The 16,259-nt window shown below is 31.4% G+C and overlaps 1 protein-coding gene across 1 annotated transcript; it reads left to right on the top strand.

Annotated features, from left to right (window-relative positions):
* Positions 1-202: 202 nt before the first annotated feature.
* Positions 203-12,950, top strand: LOC116351930 (paired amphipathic helix protein Sin3a). The gene is made up of 10 exons (XM_031784088.1): positions 203-251; positions 387-1,013; positions 1,198-2,764; positions 3,168-3,276; positions 3,514-3,748; positions 3,820-4,253; positions 4,347-4,676; positions 4,757-4,963; positions 5,032-5,265; positions 12,512-12,950. The coding sequence occupies exons 1-10, from the start codon at positions 218-220 to the stop codon at positions 12,527-12,529; spliced, it is 3,795 nt and encodes a 1,264-aa protein (XP_031639948.1). The 5' UTR covers positions 203-217; the 3' UTR covers positions 12,530-12,950.
* The last annotated feature ends 3,309 nt before the right edge of the window (positions 12,951-16,259 follow it).

The raw sequence follows: 16,259 nt of genomic DNA on the forward strand, positions 1-16,259 counted from the left end.
ATCTATAGCCCAAGGGCTTTCCAACCATACATCAACCGGGGCCAACGGCCTTCTAGGTCTGGATTTCGTATATTACGTGTATATATAGCGAGTTCGACTTTTCAACACACTAATGTGGTTTCGTCACTCGCGCGAACTGCCGTCCGCTGTGATATTTTTATTTAAAACGTGAAAACTATTTAATAATACCGTCCAATTGATTTATAATTTAACCACAATGCCAATTAATTTTACTTCCTGGCAAATTTGGAGTAAGAAATCAATATCTTTTCAATTTATTCATATTCATACGTAATGACAAAATAAGTCTAGTCGCATTGTTACTTCTTTTAATATATATTTTTATTATTATTTTTTAATTTATAAAACTTTTCTTATTCATTAAGTATCTACAGTACCGCAACAAACGACAGGACAAGAAAAATTTCAGCGCCTGAAAGTCGAAGATGCTCTTAGTTACTTGGATCAAGTAAAATACAAGTTTGGAAACCAACCACAAGTGTACAATGATTTTTTGGATATCATGAAGGAATTTAAATCACAAAGTATTGACACTCCAGGAGTAATTCAGCGAGTGTCAAATCTATTTAAGGGTCACCCCGAACTGATTGTTGGATTTAATACATTTTTACCACCTGGATATAAAATAGAAGTGCAAGCAAATGATCAAGGTGTTGCATTTCAAGTATCTGTTTCGATGCCATCCCCATCAGGGGGAAATATTTGTTTACAGCAACCAACGTCGCCTCACCGTGGAAACCAATTAATACATAATATGCAAAATCCTACAATTCATCAAATTTCTGAAAGACAACCAATCTACCAATTAGGTCCACAGCAATCACAGCCCCAAACACAGACTTCTTCTTCCATGTCCTCACAATCCAATTTCGCGGCAATCTCACAACAACAGCATTCACAACAGCAAGGTGGAGTAGGGTCTTCAATTAGTGTCGTAGCGGGAAACACAGTAACACAAGTCAACACCGTATCTGCGAACAAGCCACCTTTGGGTAACTCAAATTTTTACAATTTAACATTTAAATATTTAGTACATAAATAGGTAGTAATTTCTGGATTACATAACTACCGAGCTCATTATTTTCTAAAGTTATAATAGTAATAGCATTCTATAAAAAAAATCATGAAATTAATCCAATATTCACGAAATTCATTCTTACTCATTTTTCATTATAGGCCATAGTTTACACCATATTTCACCTCCGCCTCAATCGATTGCAACTGATGTAAATAGTGGTCATAATCTTCACCACATTTCACAGGCACATCAGTCTATAATTCAGGCTGAACAAGCAGGATCTAATCAAAATCAAAATCAACCAGTTGAGTTCAATCATGCAATATCGTATGTTAATAAAATAAAGATACGCTTTCAAGCACAACCAGAGAAATATAAGCGGTTTTTGGAAATATTACATGCTTATCAGAAAGAACAAAAAGTTCTAAAAGAAGGATCAGGTAATTTGCCACCAAAACAGTTAACTGAAGCAGAAGTATATAGTCAAGTGGCGAAACTATTCGATCAACAAGAAGACCTGTTGCGTGAATTTGGTCAATTTTTGCCAGATGCTACAAATCATTCAGCAACCCAGTTCATAAATCGTGGATCTCACGGGCATAATGATAAAAAAGTAAATACATCATCGTCTGGAACGCACCAGACAACAGTGAAGTCATTTAATAATTCTCAGAATAACTTGTCACGAATCGATCGCGATTATCATACATCCGGCGAAAAGGACTTCCGAAATAGTGGTCTTGATAAAGACCGTAGTAATCATGTCGCTCCGAAATTTGGTGGTGGTGCCGTAAAACGTTCACCTTCTTATCCTTCAATGCAAGTGAATCACTTGGTACGCGATCGAGATGGTCCATCTCCACCGAAACGCCATAAGCCAATTTGTCGAGACGTTACATTATCGGAGGCTTCAAAGTTTGGATCCCTCAATGATTATGCCTTCTTTGATAAGGTTCGAAAAGCACTACGCAGCCCTGAAGTATACGATAATTTCTTACGATGTTTAACACTATTTAACCAAGAAATAATTTCAAGAATAGAACTAGTACTATTGATAACTCCGTTTCTTAGCAAATTTCCTGAACTCCATCGATGGTTCCAGGATTTCTTGGGTTCACAAAGTAGTTCTGAAGGAATCTCACTGGCAACCTCTCAAAGACAAGATCGTAATCAGGGTGAAATGGCACAAGAAATTGATTTATCAACGTGTAAGCGACTAGGTGCGAGCTATTGTGCACTTCCAAAGACTAGTGAATCTCGTAAGTGCTCTGGTCGAACAAATTTATGTCGAGAAGTTCTCAATGACACATGGGTGTCATTTCCAACTTGGGCGGAGGACTCAACATTTGTCACTTCACGCAAAACACAATATGAAGAAATAATTTATCGATGTGAGGATGAACGCTTCGAATTAGATGTGGTTATTGAAACAAATGCAGCCACTATACGTGTGCTTGAAGGAGTTCAGAAAAAAATATCAAGAATGTCCCAAGATGAACTTTTGAAATTTAAACTAGACGATTGTCTAGGTGGGAACTCTCCAACTATTCATCAACGTGCATTAAGGCGTGTATATGGTGATAAAGCTCCAGATATCATTCAAGGACTTAAAAAAACTCCACAAATTGCTGTGCAAGTGGTACTTCGAAGATTAAAAGCCAAAGATGAAGAATGGCGAGAGGCCCAGAAGAGCTTTAATAAACAATGGCGTGAGCAAAACGAAAAGTATTACCTCAATTACTATTATTAAATTACTATTCCATTAGTCCACAATTCCGATCATTCCTTCGATTCTTTCTCCATTATCATCATTGAAATAAATTTTATAATATGTGAAAAGAGATTTTCAAATGAAAATGATGATGATGGAAACAGAAATGTATGTGAGATAGAAAGAGAGAGCATTTCTGTGTGTGTGTGTTGCCAAATACATGAGTTCGTGAGCGAGAGATGATTGAAAAACCATTAGAATGTAAGAAACTATATAGTTTGACCACAAAAGCAATGTTGTTGTGGTCATTTGCGCTTAAACTATATGCTTTCTTTTATAATTCCATTTTCCATTCTGTTTCATTACTTATTGATTAATTTCCATTTTGTTCTATTGTTTTCTTCGGATCATCCATAGATATTACCTCAAATCATTAGATCATCAAGGCATCAATTTTAAGCAGAACGATATCAAAGCATTGCGATCAAAAAGTTTATTCAATGATATTGAAACTCTCTATGATGAGGTAAATTATTATCTTATTCAAATTATTTTTTTGTTTCCAATATACGTATGTAAATTTATACCATGGAAGTTATAGTTATAGTTATTTTTTGAATTGAACTAAGAATTCTTAGTAATATAATAGTATAACTTAAGTTATTAAAAAAATATTCAAACTTTGCATTGATTCACAACTTTTTACTTAAGCTTTGAAATTTATTCTTTTGAGTTATTTATTATATATATATAATCTTTTCAGCGCCATGAACAAAACGACGATAACACCGAAGTTGTTTGTGGACCACATCTTATACTACCATATAAGGATAAAAGTATATTAGATGATGCAGCAAATCTTTTGATACATCATGTTAAACGACAAACAGCAGTTCAAAAGCAAGAAAAAACTCGAATAAAACATATTTTAAGGCAGTTTGTTCCAGATCTATTCTTCTGGCCACGTCAGCAGCTCAGTGATGATGAACGCGATGACGGTATGTTGAATCATGTTTATCAAAATTGAATATATGGCTTATTTTAAAAAAACTTGTTTCTATTTTAACAGAAGACAAAGATATGGATTTTCAATCATCAGAAAATCATCGAAATATAATAGTGGCGGCAAAACCAGACACCCAATCAAATGGTAGTAATAATAATTTGGTAGCACCACCAAGAAAAACATGTGGAACTGAAGACATTAAGGAAACAGATGGTACAAGTTGCACTAAAACGATCAATAAAACAGATGAAACAACGACTGTAAACACTGAACAAAAGTCACCGAAAAACTCTGACAGTGTATCGTCTGAAATACATCTTTCAAAACCGGATTTTTCTTTCCGAGACGCTACTTCATGTGCCATTAATGACGAAAGTAACCAAACAAGCAACATTTCAACAGTTGTTGAATCTGAAATATCATCAGAAATAAAGCAAGAAAGTTCTTGTAATTCGCTTGATGATCTATCACCTTCATATGCTCTTAACAAAATGCAGGTAAGTTCATTTTCTATAAGTTATATTCAAAAAATTAAACTTCATTCGACGTTGTTATCAAATTGTATTTGAAAAAATATATTAAATTAACAGGAGGAAGCATATACATTATTCTTTGCAAACACGAATTGGTATTTATTTTTGCGGCTGCATGCAATTCTATGTGAACGATTGCGAAATATGTATGAACGTGCTCAATTATTAGCTTCGGAAGAACAGAACAACCGAGGAAACCGGCGAGAATCCACAGCAGTGGCCCTTCGTCTAAAACCAATGTCGGATGTTTTAGTTGAAGATTACTATCCAACATTCCTTGATATGTTAAAAAGTGTATTGGACGGTAATATGGATTCAAATCATTATGAAGATTCGTTACGTGAAATGTTTGGCATTCATGCGTATACTGCATTCACATTAGATAGGGTAATTTTGCTTTTTAACCATTTCCTATAAAGAATAGATTTAATGTGAAAATAACAAACACGTTTTATCTTCATTTCTAGGTTGTTCAAAATGCTGTGCGTCAATTGCAACACTGTGTAACTGAACGTAATGCAATCGAAGTTGTGGAATTGTTCCAACAAGAGCAACGTAAAAATGGTGCAGGTGGTTATCTCAAAACTGCTAATAAACGAACTACTGTTGAAATGGCATACCAACGAAGGGCCGAGAACATTCTACAAGATGAGAATTGTTTTAAAGTGTACATAGTAAGTGAACTATTTTTCTTGTGATAATAAAAGATTATAATTTCTAACTTGTCTTTTTTAAATTTTAGTATAAAATTGATTGTCGAGTCACGATAGAACTTCTTGACACCGAAAGTGAAGAAAACGAAAAAAATACACAAAATGCGAAAACACGGAATATTTATGTTGATCGTTTAACAAATCCAGTACAAACCATTGTGACAGATGCAACAAATCAATCTAGTGGAAAAATTACAAGATCAACAATTACTTCAAGTGGTGATAATTCGTTAGCCATTAAAGAAGAAAAGTTAGATGAAGAGGTGAGTAGATATCATTAGTCTCACAATATTTGATAGAATAAATATTATTCATAAGGCTCAGAGAAAAATCCAATAGCTTGAAAAAAGTCATAATCTGAGAATTTTTTTGATAAAAAAAATTACATCAAATAACAAAATAAAATGAACGATAAATTTTATTCTTTACTTATATACAATCTCTCAAGTGATATAAAATTTAATGGAACCATAGTTTAACAATTGTCCTTATAGGGACACACAATTATTTATTATACTGCAAATATCACATGAAACGAATTTTAAGGTAAAATCTTTATCATCAGACACAAGTTTACGGTTGTATTTGCGCCCGGATTTGTGTGTACTTTCAGTAACATCCAACGTCAGCAAAGTAATGAAAAAAGGGAAAAAAATTCAATTAGATTGATATGAAAAAAATTGACTTGATTCAACATAATCAATATACAAAAAACTCCACTTACATAGTACAATTCATACCAAGAGGTAAATCAAGAGTAGCGAACAACAAATCATTGTTATAAACTAATTTACAAATTAAGTATTGTTTGAATGCTGGTGTTAAATGAGGGTTGCTGCTACTACGCATTCAGCTAACGCATTATATAATAAAACACAATATGGAATTTCACCCAAAGTAGCTGCAACACGATTACGATCAGGTTTCTCTTCGAATGTGAACAATCGTGTAATTAATGAATAAAAGCCGTGTAATTCTTTCGGCCTTTGCATCTTGGCAGCCTTATTCGTTACAAGGCAGTAATAACGTTTGCTGGGTATACGCAAAAATAAGAAACAAAAAGATCTAAGAAAATAAGAACAACAAAAGCGATATTGTTTTAACACTTTCATTCATTTAAAAAAATCAAAATGACTTTGTTATCCAAATCTCGTCGTACTGAAGTGTTTCATGTCTGTATGCCCGGATAACAACAGCATATTTCAATTTTCTTCTTCATACTTTTCTTTGATTTCGGCATCATTTGTTTCGAGTTGTGGTACTTTTGGCTTGTTGTCTATCGACGCAGACATTGGTCTATCGGAACAAATTGGGCAAATCAAAATCCTTTTTGATAAGTTTTTAATTTTTATTCACATCGAAAAATAGATTACAACTTCCAATTTTATTTCCGCGGAATCCATTGACATAAAGAGAAATTTTTTGATTTGTGGTGCATCACGACGATCTTTGTACTTTTTATGATACCATCGGATTTCACGTTGAATATATATCTGAATCAGAATCGATTAGAACCAATTTCCGTCTACACATTTTTTGATGTTGCAATCTTCGGGTGCACCTAACCAATGCAGCTCGTCCAACAACTTTCTCTCAATCGAAGCTGTCTTTCAATATTCCCATTCCTGGTATCTCGGTGCACAGAGAGAAGGAATGTGGTATTTTATTTCAATTTTGGTAGATTTAATTTAATATAAAATCAACCAACAACGAATTAAATTTACCATTTCTGACATCTCTGTGGCATATTTTTCAAAAGAGACTATCAGTTGAATAAGTTTTACCAATTGACTGTGGTTTCGAAAAATTCTTTTATATCTTTATCACCGAAGTATGGCCTTTCATCGGTACAAGTTGTTGAAGATGTTTTCAGCTTAAAAAATTTTTCGCAATCGTCATTGGCAATGCGGTTTTCAGGTTGATATGAACGTTGTCGAGGTATTGCTCCTCCGTTGCCGAATCATTTGTGGGACAAACGATTTTAGTAGCTTTTACCAACTTACGAAAACATGGTATCATAAGCCAGACTTTGCCGATGTTGTCACGTGTCTTAAGTCTTCTGCGTACAGTATGACTTGAGAACAAAAACGTATAGTATAGGTCCATCAGACTCATCGTACAAAATGTATGAAAATATTTTGAGGAAGCAAAAATCAATGAAGTGAGTTGAATAAATAGAGGCATAAATAAAAAGTATTGAAATAAATGTAGGGAAATCAATTCGAGTCTGAAGAATCAGTTTTATGTGTGCGTTTTTATTTTCATTTTGTATACACAAAACAGTCAAGTTTGAATGTTCACTTGTTACATTTACTACAACAAGTTTACTCAACGAGAGGAACTGGACATAAAGGACAACGACGTTTTTGCGTTGATGACTGCGGCGATGATCCTTCGGTGATATTCGGAACGTTTAAAATTATTTTACGAAATTGATTCAAAGTTGGATGTAGCTGCACTTCCATGCTGCGAGTACATGTAAACCATCAGTAATGCACCAAACATTTCGATGAGAAACCACTTTCGTTGAAATGTGTATTTTTCGTATCAAAAATATGACATAGTTGTAAATGACGAATGCTGCGATGCCGCAAACGTTGATTCAATTCAATTCAATTCAATTTATTTTCACCGCCAAATACTGGCTGACTAAATAGTTAACATTAAGTTCATAAAAAATGCAAACGGTCATCGGTTTGTGCCTCGCGAGAGATAGAAAGACTGAACTCAACGAAAATTCTTCAAATACAATTAGATTACAGAGCTAAATGTAACATGTAACATGTGTGAGTTTAGTTTTGAGACTAAATTCAGGCGTTTATTGCGCTACATAAACAAAACAAAAATGTCAACCAATGCACATAGGAGACTTAATGGGACTACTACTACTCTACTGTCAAACACAATTTGCACAAAAATTTCCATTCGTGATGACGTCCAAATTGGATTTACGAAAAAGTGTCTCAAATGGTTTTGGAATGGTTTCAAAACAAATTCTGCATGTGTCTAAAGATGAACCGAACTGTCTTCGAACCATGTATCGTTTTTCAGGGACTTAGTATGAAGATGAGAATTCTAGAGAATGCAAAAAATACGGTCGTATTCCCTTCAAAATTGTCATCAAGTACCGAAAACCGGGTTAGTCAAGCAAAAATTTATTCTTGTTGATTTTTATGGTTACAGCAGAACCAAAAAAAAATTTTTTTTTTTTTCAAAAGCGTAACTTTATTTTATTTTTGCTTAAATTCTAGTTACAAGAAGTTTTATGAACTAATTCTAATGAAAATGTTGATGTTTGCTCGCAAGCTTTATGGTTCGGTATTTATTAATTTAATGTGTTAGTTTTTAATAAATACGGGAAAAGGAAAAGAAAAAACCGTAACTATATCTATTGGTGTGTGATATAGGCTATGTTGCCCGATCTGTTTTTGTTGTAAAAAAGTAGCTTGCCGTCAAATTCGAAAAATTCGTTGGATTTATTTTTAAGCCAGTTATAGGCAGGTTGCCTATGGAAACCATTGCTTGCTTGAAGTAAATTTTGCCATTCATTAAATGGTTTAATATCCCTGTTTATATCGATTTTATCGTAAAAATTTAATGCAAGATTAACGATATATCTGTCTATTCTATCAATATTGCTCTCGTTGTATAACATCGCAGAGTTAAAATATTTTCCATCTTGGTCTCTATAGCGACCAGTACAATGTCTTAAAATTTTTCTTTCGAATTTTCTTATTCTCTCCATTTGATTGGAGGAAGTATTCCACTAGATAGGACATACATATGTAATAATGGGTCTAATTAATTGTTTGTATGCCAGTTTTTTGACATCTGTGTTAATTAATTTATTTTTAAAAATGTTATTCAACTGGCCAAGGGCTGATTTTGATTTGTTTATTGTGTAATCGATTTGTCTATAGAAATTTAAATCGGGGGTAAACCAAAACAATAAATTTGGACACGATCATTAGGAATCAGCAAAATAAGGTACGCAAAAATTTTAAAGGGTGTCAAAAATTAGGTGTTTACTTCATCTACCGCGTGTTACACTGAAAAATTCATGATTTTGGACGCTAAAGCATTCGTCTCCAAATTGAGCCACGAATCAAGTGCAAGTGGTTTGGGATCTTCTTTAAAAGGTGTCTTAGAACCATTATTCGAACATTAAGTGCTGTATCGTAAGGTTAAACCTCCATTAGATGCTCCATTATCAACCGAATATTGTTGAAATCGATAGAATTCGTTGAGAACTATATGATTAAAGACAAAATTGTGCTTTGCAAGCAGAAAAAATCACAATAATGGCTCACTTCTTAAAAAATAGCATTTCCATAAAAAAGGACCATCTTTTTAACTTCGCAAAAAGATACTAAATTAATTATTTCTAGTCTGTTTTTGGATGCATGTTATAGGCGAAGGTCCAAAATACTTGAAACGTGCAACAATTGGTTGGAAGGTTTGAGAGAAAGTTGAAAGAAAAGGTTTGGCGCATACTGGGAAAAATAGAAGACAATGGTCCATTAAGTGTAAATTGAATGTGCTATTCGATAGCCTATGAATAAATTACCAATAAAAAAGAATTTATGTAGTATTGTATATTTGTTGTTCAAATGGAGGAGGCCTGAATTTGGTCTCAAAACTTACCTAACACATGTTATTCACCGTTGAAGATGACTGAATGAACGTGCGCTTAGTGTGAATGATGCTTGCATTCATTCGCTTTGCGGTTGAACGTCAACCACTTTAGCAGTCATCAGTTTCGTAGTGGTTGCACTACTGTGTCCCATCTTTATTTATTTTTAAATTTTCTTGACAATTTTGTTCTCCATATCCATATATATAATCCATGTTTCCATACATTTTGTATGGAGGATCCAATAGACCCATACTATACGCATGAAGGGTTAATAAAACGTTGGATCACGCTGAATTCATCATCTTTTTATTTTGAATTTTATTGTCATTAGAGAAGAACATACGTTCGAATGATATGAAATATCAAAAAATAATATCATGTTTTTTTTAATTCAAAACAAGAAACAAATAAAAAAAAATAATTTACTTTCATGAGAAGAACTAATGACATGCAATTTCCGTTGCTTCGATGGATAAAGTCAAAATTATTGCAATTATAACGTCTTAGTACTACGGCTGTATGACCTTGGTGAGTCCCTGTTTAATTCATCTGTGATCACACAGTGTTGGGATCGCTTGGCTTGTGGCAACCCATTTTGCGTCTATTGTAAAATAAAAAAAACGAAAAAAATGATGTGATGCAAACTTTTGAATATGACTAAATGTTCAGCACCGACGTGCACGGCAGTTAACTGTCGATTGTCATAGTTTTCGATTCGAAATTCGCATTTATGAAATAAAAAATAAATAATTGCAATGATAAACGTTTAAAAATTCTTTTATTTAAATTCTTTTTATAAACTAAAATCAAATCTCATTGTATACAATTGTTTATTTTTTCTGCGACAAATGAATCATCTGTAAAAAGAAAAAAGCTGCTATCGCAAAGAAAAGGGCCGCTCTAGTGAAGAAGCCAGACATTATATTGAGATATTTTCATGCTCAGCTTAGGAAGCTAACGTGAGATGCTGAAATGGAGTGAAAACAATAGAAGATTTTATCATTCACTTCGGTCGACTTAATTTAATCATCGAGATCCAATCGTGCAAACTATTTTTCTACTCATTTTGGACTGAGAAAAACCAATGAAAATGGAAAAACAAACTGAGTTCGAAATGAACGCTTAAAATGTTATTCGGTGATGAGACGATGAAATCCGTTGTTGTCACAATAACTACAGAAATTACAAAAAAAAATATGCACTAAAGTGAATGTGAGATAAAGTAACGATCTTTGAAATTACTGCTTATTCTAATATGTAAGAGTTGCGTCGCTGTCCAAAATCAATTTAATCGCGTGCCGAAATATACATATTTGTAATTTTGATTTCATTCTGTTGTGAATTTCAGAACATGTATTCAACGCGTTGCTTACAAGAATCGATCGAGCAACAAAAAAAATTACTCATTCAAATAACAACAAACACAAAATTGAAAAATCACAAACTCTTCAAAAAGGATTCAATTGTAACATATGATGTGATTATGCAAACTTGTAAAACTTAACGTGGTGCTAGGTCGGGTTCAAATTATGATGTACAATGCTAGGGGGAGACATAAACTAATAAACCATGATTCCAATATATCCGTCAATTCATTGTCAAATATAATATCACATTTTGCCGCTATTAAATTATTTAAAAACTTATTTATCGAAACTGGCGTATGACATTTTGTTACTGATAATTCATATTATTTTTTCAAGAATAATATTTAAGAAAGTAATTTTATTGTTTTGTAAATTTGTTTTTTTTTTATTATTTTAAAATTAAAAAATATTTAAAAAAGAAAAAATTTCTATCTCAAAGCAAATCAATGATTAAATGAAATTCTGTCCTGTTCACTACAAAAACATTGAATCTAACTAAATTTTGCTATTCCATACATGGGATTATTGAATCCATTTTAATCCAGGAGGTAGACACCTATGAATCCAATTTGAATTATGTGATTTCAATGAATTCTTTGATTTTTACGATTTCAGGGATTCCTCGATTCCAACCTCAATATTGGACACAAAGTTCACTTATATACAGTGCTTGGAATTTCACTGTAGTGTGGTGCGCCTATAGTAGAAGTCACACACAATACAGATATTTAAATTGTGTGCGTACACATTTCCACCGAATTTGACAGAAATAAAAAAAATCACAGGATGCACAGAATTCAAATTTTACGCTTCTTACATCTTAGATCATGCACACAATCATATTCGTATTTTGTATATTTAGAGAAATAATTGTTTGAGAATTTATCGTACCAGTATATAAATTAATAAATAAAATAAAGAAACTGAATTATTATTTTTCTACTACAAAATTTGAAAACAATTTTAGTGAAAATAAAGTGCGAATGATTGTGCAACTTAATTGGTGGAAAAACGTTAAAATCCGTTTTCTGTGAATTCTGTAAGTTTCGATTAAACGTGTATACGTCAATTTCTCGATTTGTTACACTAAAAGTCTAATCCTATTCCACTAAAAATCTTTATTCTTTATTGGAAATGTATGATCTACCTTCTATTCAATACGAAAATGACCACCAAAATGGGTTTCAGCGTAACATTTTCATCGTTAAAATGTACTAAAAGCGTTACATTTTTATACATATCATACTTTTATGTTTTGCTCAAAACTTTAGTAACTGCAAGGGACATAAAAGGTCATTTGCCGTAGATTAAAACTGTGTTTGATCTTTATTCTTAATATTATAATTATATGGAATAAATTTAACAAACTATAAAGTTAGGCAATATTTGTTGAGAACAAAAATTGCTTATAACAATCTAATATTGTTGTTATTATTATAATATTTATGATATTTTCTTTTTGTGGTACTAATCGATTGTTTTTCTTTAACAATTTTCTCGTACCAGGTCAAACAAGAGGTGTAATAAAATGAACAAATTATTGAACGTAGAAATATCAAAATAGCGAACACACAATGCCAAAAGATGCCATATCAAATAGAATCGACATTCAGTTCTATAATATACAATAAAAAATTAAATCAAGAATCATAAAAGCTATTGGAGAAAACACACAGGCATAAGGTTCAAAGATAAGAAACTTCTATTTTAACACGAAAATGATTAATTCTCTTTTAATTCATTTTTCATTCCATTTAAGAAGTGAAAATAATAATTTAGACTCCGTCTATAAGACATCACACTTTTCGTGCATAAACAATGTTAAACTAAAAAATATCTGTGACATCTGCTTTATCGAATTTTTACTTTACCAATTATAACTTTAAATACGAATTGTATATATGAATAGAGTAAAGTTGAAAATAAATTCATGAAATGAAACGCATCTAAATGAATTTCTTTTGAAAATTTCGAGTAGAAAATTTGAACATCCTTTTTTCAACAAACGTAGTAATTTTGTTGCTGAACTAACTTATGGGTCTATTAATTGATTTTATCTGAATTTTATGTAATGAATAAATTTAGTTTGGATCAAATTTAACAAAAGGTTTGAATCAAATTTGAAAGAACTAGCTCGGTAACAGCGCTCAAGTTGAGAATTTGAGCTAATTGTGAATAATCATTATGTATAAAATTTGACATTTTTTAAAGGTTACAACAATATAAATTGTATGAATGAGAAAAAATTGAGCTGCAAAGAAAGTTATACACCGTTAATATATTCTGTAAATATGTAAATTAAGTGTCGAATTTTCTCAATTTTCATTAATCAAATATGAACAGATTTTCATTGAGAATTTCAATACATATATCACGAGGACATCTACTATGTGGTTGCCATACATTTTATTTGTTTTGATCTTTATGTTTATGAGCTGTATCGATGAAAATGCTGTATCTATGTAATAGATTTTTGAGTCACTAACTTGTTAGTCACATCGAGGTAAAAATTGCTTTGATTGACCATTTGTAGAATGACTCAATTCATATATATATTTTTGGCTTAATTTTTCGGCAAGCTGAATAATCTTGAAAAACTGACCTTTTTCGGCTCATTTGAGAGATAAAGTTTCGATAATGCTTTTTTTTTGTTTTTGACTCAAAAAAAAATTAATTCATTTACAATAAGGAATGTATTTAAATAAAATAAATAATGGAAAATTTTTCAAAATAAAAAAAACATCGGTTGTAATATATAACTTATAAGATTTACTTCACATTTGGACTTCCTTTGTCAAAGTCATAAACCGACATTCGTAATGATTAAGATGATGTTCGCAGTTATGAGATTAATTTGGAATGAAATATATTTTTAACCAATATTTTTTAAAAAAAATTTTTGAATAAAAAGTAGACAGACCAATAATCGAAAAATCGGTAAATTTTACCATTGGCTTTTTAAGGTAAAAAAATAACATACTGTATCAGTTAATCAATAATGAAAAATGAAATGAAATTTTCTTAGATACACAATTAAACATGATTAAATTAAATAAAATGAGAACGTTTTAGGAAACATTGTTTACATCATCATTCGAGCTACAAACTGAATTTTATACAAAAATCATGTCAATTGCTTAAAATAAGAAATTTTTTTGATGTTTAATGACACAAAAATTTGGAAAAAGAAAAGTCTTATTTTTTTTCGTCAAAAGCCCTAGCAAATTGAAAGAATTTTTTTCATCAAAAAACCCTAGCAAATCGAAAGAAAATTATATCAAAAAGGCTATTCTATCTAGTATGAACCTCCATTTCATTTTTGAGAAAATTGAGGAGCAAAATGTTTTCAGGGCTGGTATTCTAAGTCTATTCTACAAGAATCATTCGGAAATATTGTTTATTTAAACAGCTCAGCTCAGTGAAAATAATAGAAATTATTGTTATTATTATATTAACACTTACAATCAATATTACAATCATTTCTATTGTTTTCAGTCCGTTTCAGTGCCTGACGGTAGCAGACATTACGAGTGTGTGACATTTTTTTAAAATCTTTTCAACGTGTGGCGTCAAATGTAGAGTCCTATTAGAGTTTTATTTTGATACTTTTGATGTCTACATTTGTTGCAAAATGTTGAAAAGACAAAAAATTATTATTTTTTTTAAATAGAAACTATATAATTAATTCCACCATGTAGACAGGTTTCGGAATAATTTCACTAAAAATAAGTAGAATGTTGTTTGTTTGTTTTTTTTGTCTTATGAATAACGCCTATTATTCTCGCTATGTGCAGCAATGTTTATGAAGTAAAATATTCATTCATAGAAATATATTATTCGGAATAATTCCGAATAAATTGATCGGAAAAGTGTATTAGAATACCAGCCCAGTCTTCAAAGAATAACTCAAAACTTTTTACCATCCCCCACTCACATTCAGCCCAATGAAAGCTATTTATAAAATAAATGCGGTGGAGCTGGTCATACAAAACTGGAACAAAAAACTATTTTTAATTCACAGTTGTTCTTTGACTTTGAATCGAGTCGAAATTAAGCCGAATTTTTTGAAAATAGATGGTTATATGGACACTCGCCTAAATGTCGGACTATTTGTTTGAATTTTCAACTTCAATTTGATATTTAACACTTTTGCTTTCATCTATAAATATCATTCTATACACAATTCTATCCAGAATTTAATTGTGCTTCATTTCACATTTGTCAAAAGAAAGAAATTTTCAAAAATATATTATTATTTTCCATTTTTCCGTCGTAACATCGGAAATTCCAAATGTCGGATATTCGTCCAATTCTCGGCTCCCAAATCTCGACATATTTCATGAATTTTCACTAAAACAATACAAAATAACGAAGTTGAAATTATTAGATTGATATATTTTTGCTGCATATTCAATTTTATTTATTTTTTCATAATAAAATGGCAAACATATTTAAAAATATTACGTTATTTTACTTATCTATGATCTTTTTGGTTTGAATTTCACAATGATCCAAATATCGACTTTAACTGTCACATCTGTCAAATTCAAAGTATTTCACTTGAAACTTGGGTGCTTTATGTGTCGGCAATTGAACGATTTATTCGGGAATAATATTACAGTAAACAATGAAAAATAAATATAATTTTTTCTCTTTATATTTTCAATATTTCTGTTCAATAACTAAATTAAACAATCTCCAAATTAGTTATTTTTTCATATAAAAGAATGCATTTTACCGGCTTGTCTCAAAATGACATAGTTTAACTTTTGACGTGAAAAAGTGATAAAAATGCCGAATTTTTTTTGAACGTAATTTGTGAAAGCAATAATAGATTTTTGATTAAAATTTGGATTATAATAAAGGGATTTGATATTGATATTTCATTATGTACTTTTAATTAAAAGGAACAATTGTTAGCGCAAATCACCCATTACCAGGCCCAAGTTTACGGTCGAATTTGGGGTAGCATTCGTGTGTAGTTTCAGTCAATTTTACCGTCGCAATGGAAAGAAAAAAAGAAAAGAAAGCACAATTCAATTAGACTGATATGAAAAAATTGACTTGATTCATAATCATCATTATGCTATTGTATATGCAATAGACTCCACTTACCGAGTACAATTTATACCAAGAGGTACTCGTACTTTGGCAAGGCCACAATTTAATCAAGCCTATTGAAATAACAAATAATTGTTATAAACTATTGTCTAAATTTAGTATTGTTTGAATGTTGTTGAATGAGGGCTGCTAC

Source organism: Contarinia nasturtii, unplaced genomic scaffold, assembly GCF_009176525.2.
Source record: "Contarinia nasturtii isolate CC-2019 unplaced genomic scaffold, AAFC_CNas_1.1 Cnas_scaffold_6615, whole genome shotgun sequence".
Taxonomy (NCBI): domain Eukaryota; kingdom Metazoa; phylum Arthropoda; class Insecta; order Diptera; family Cecidomyiidae; genus Contarinia; species Contarinia nasturtii.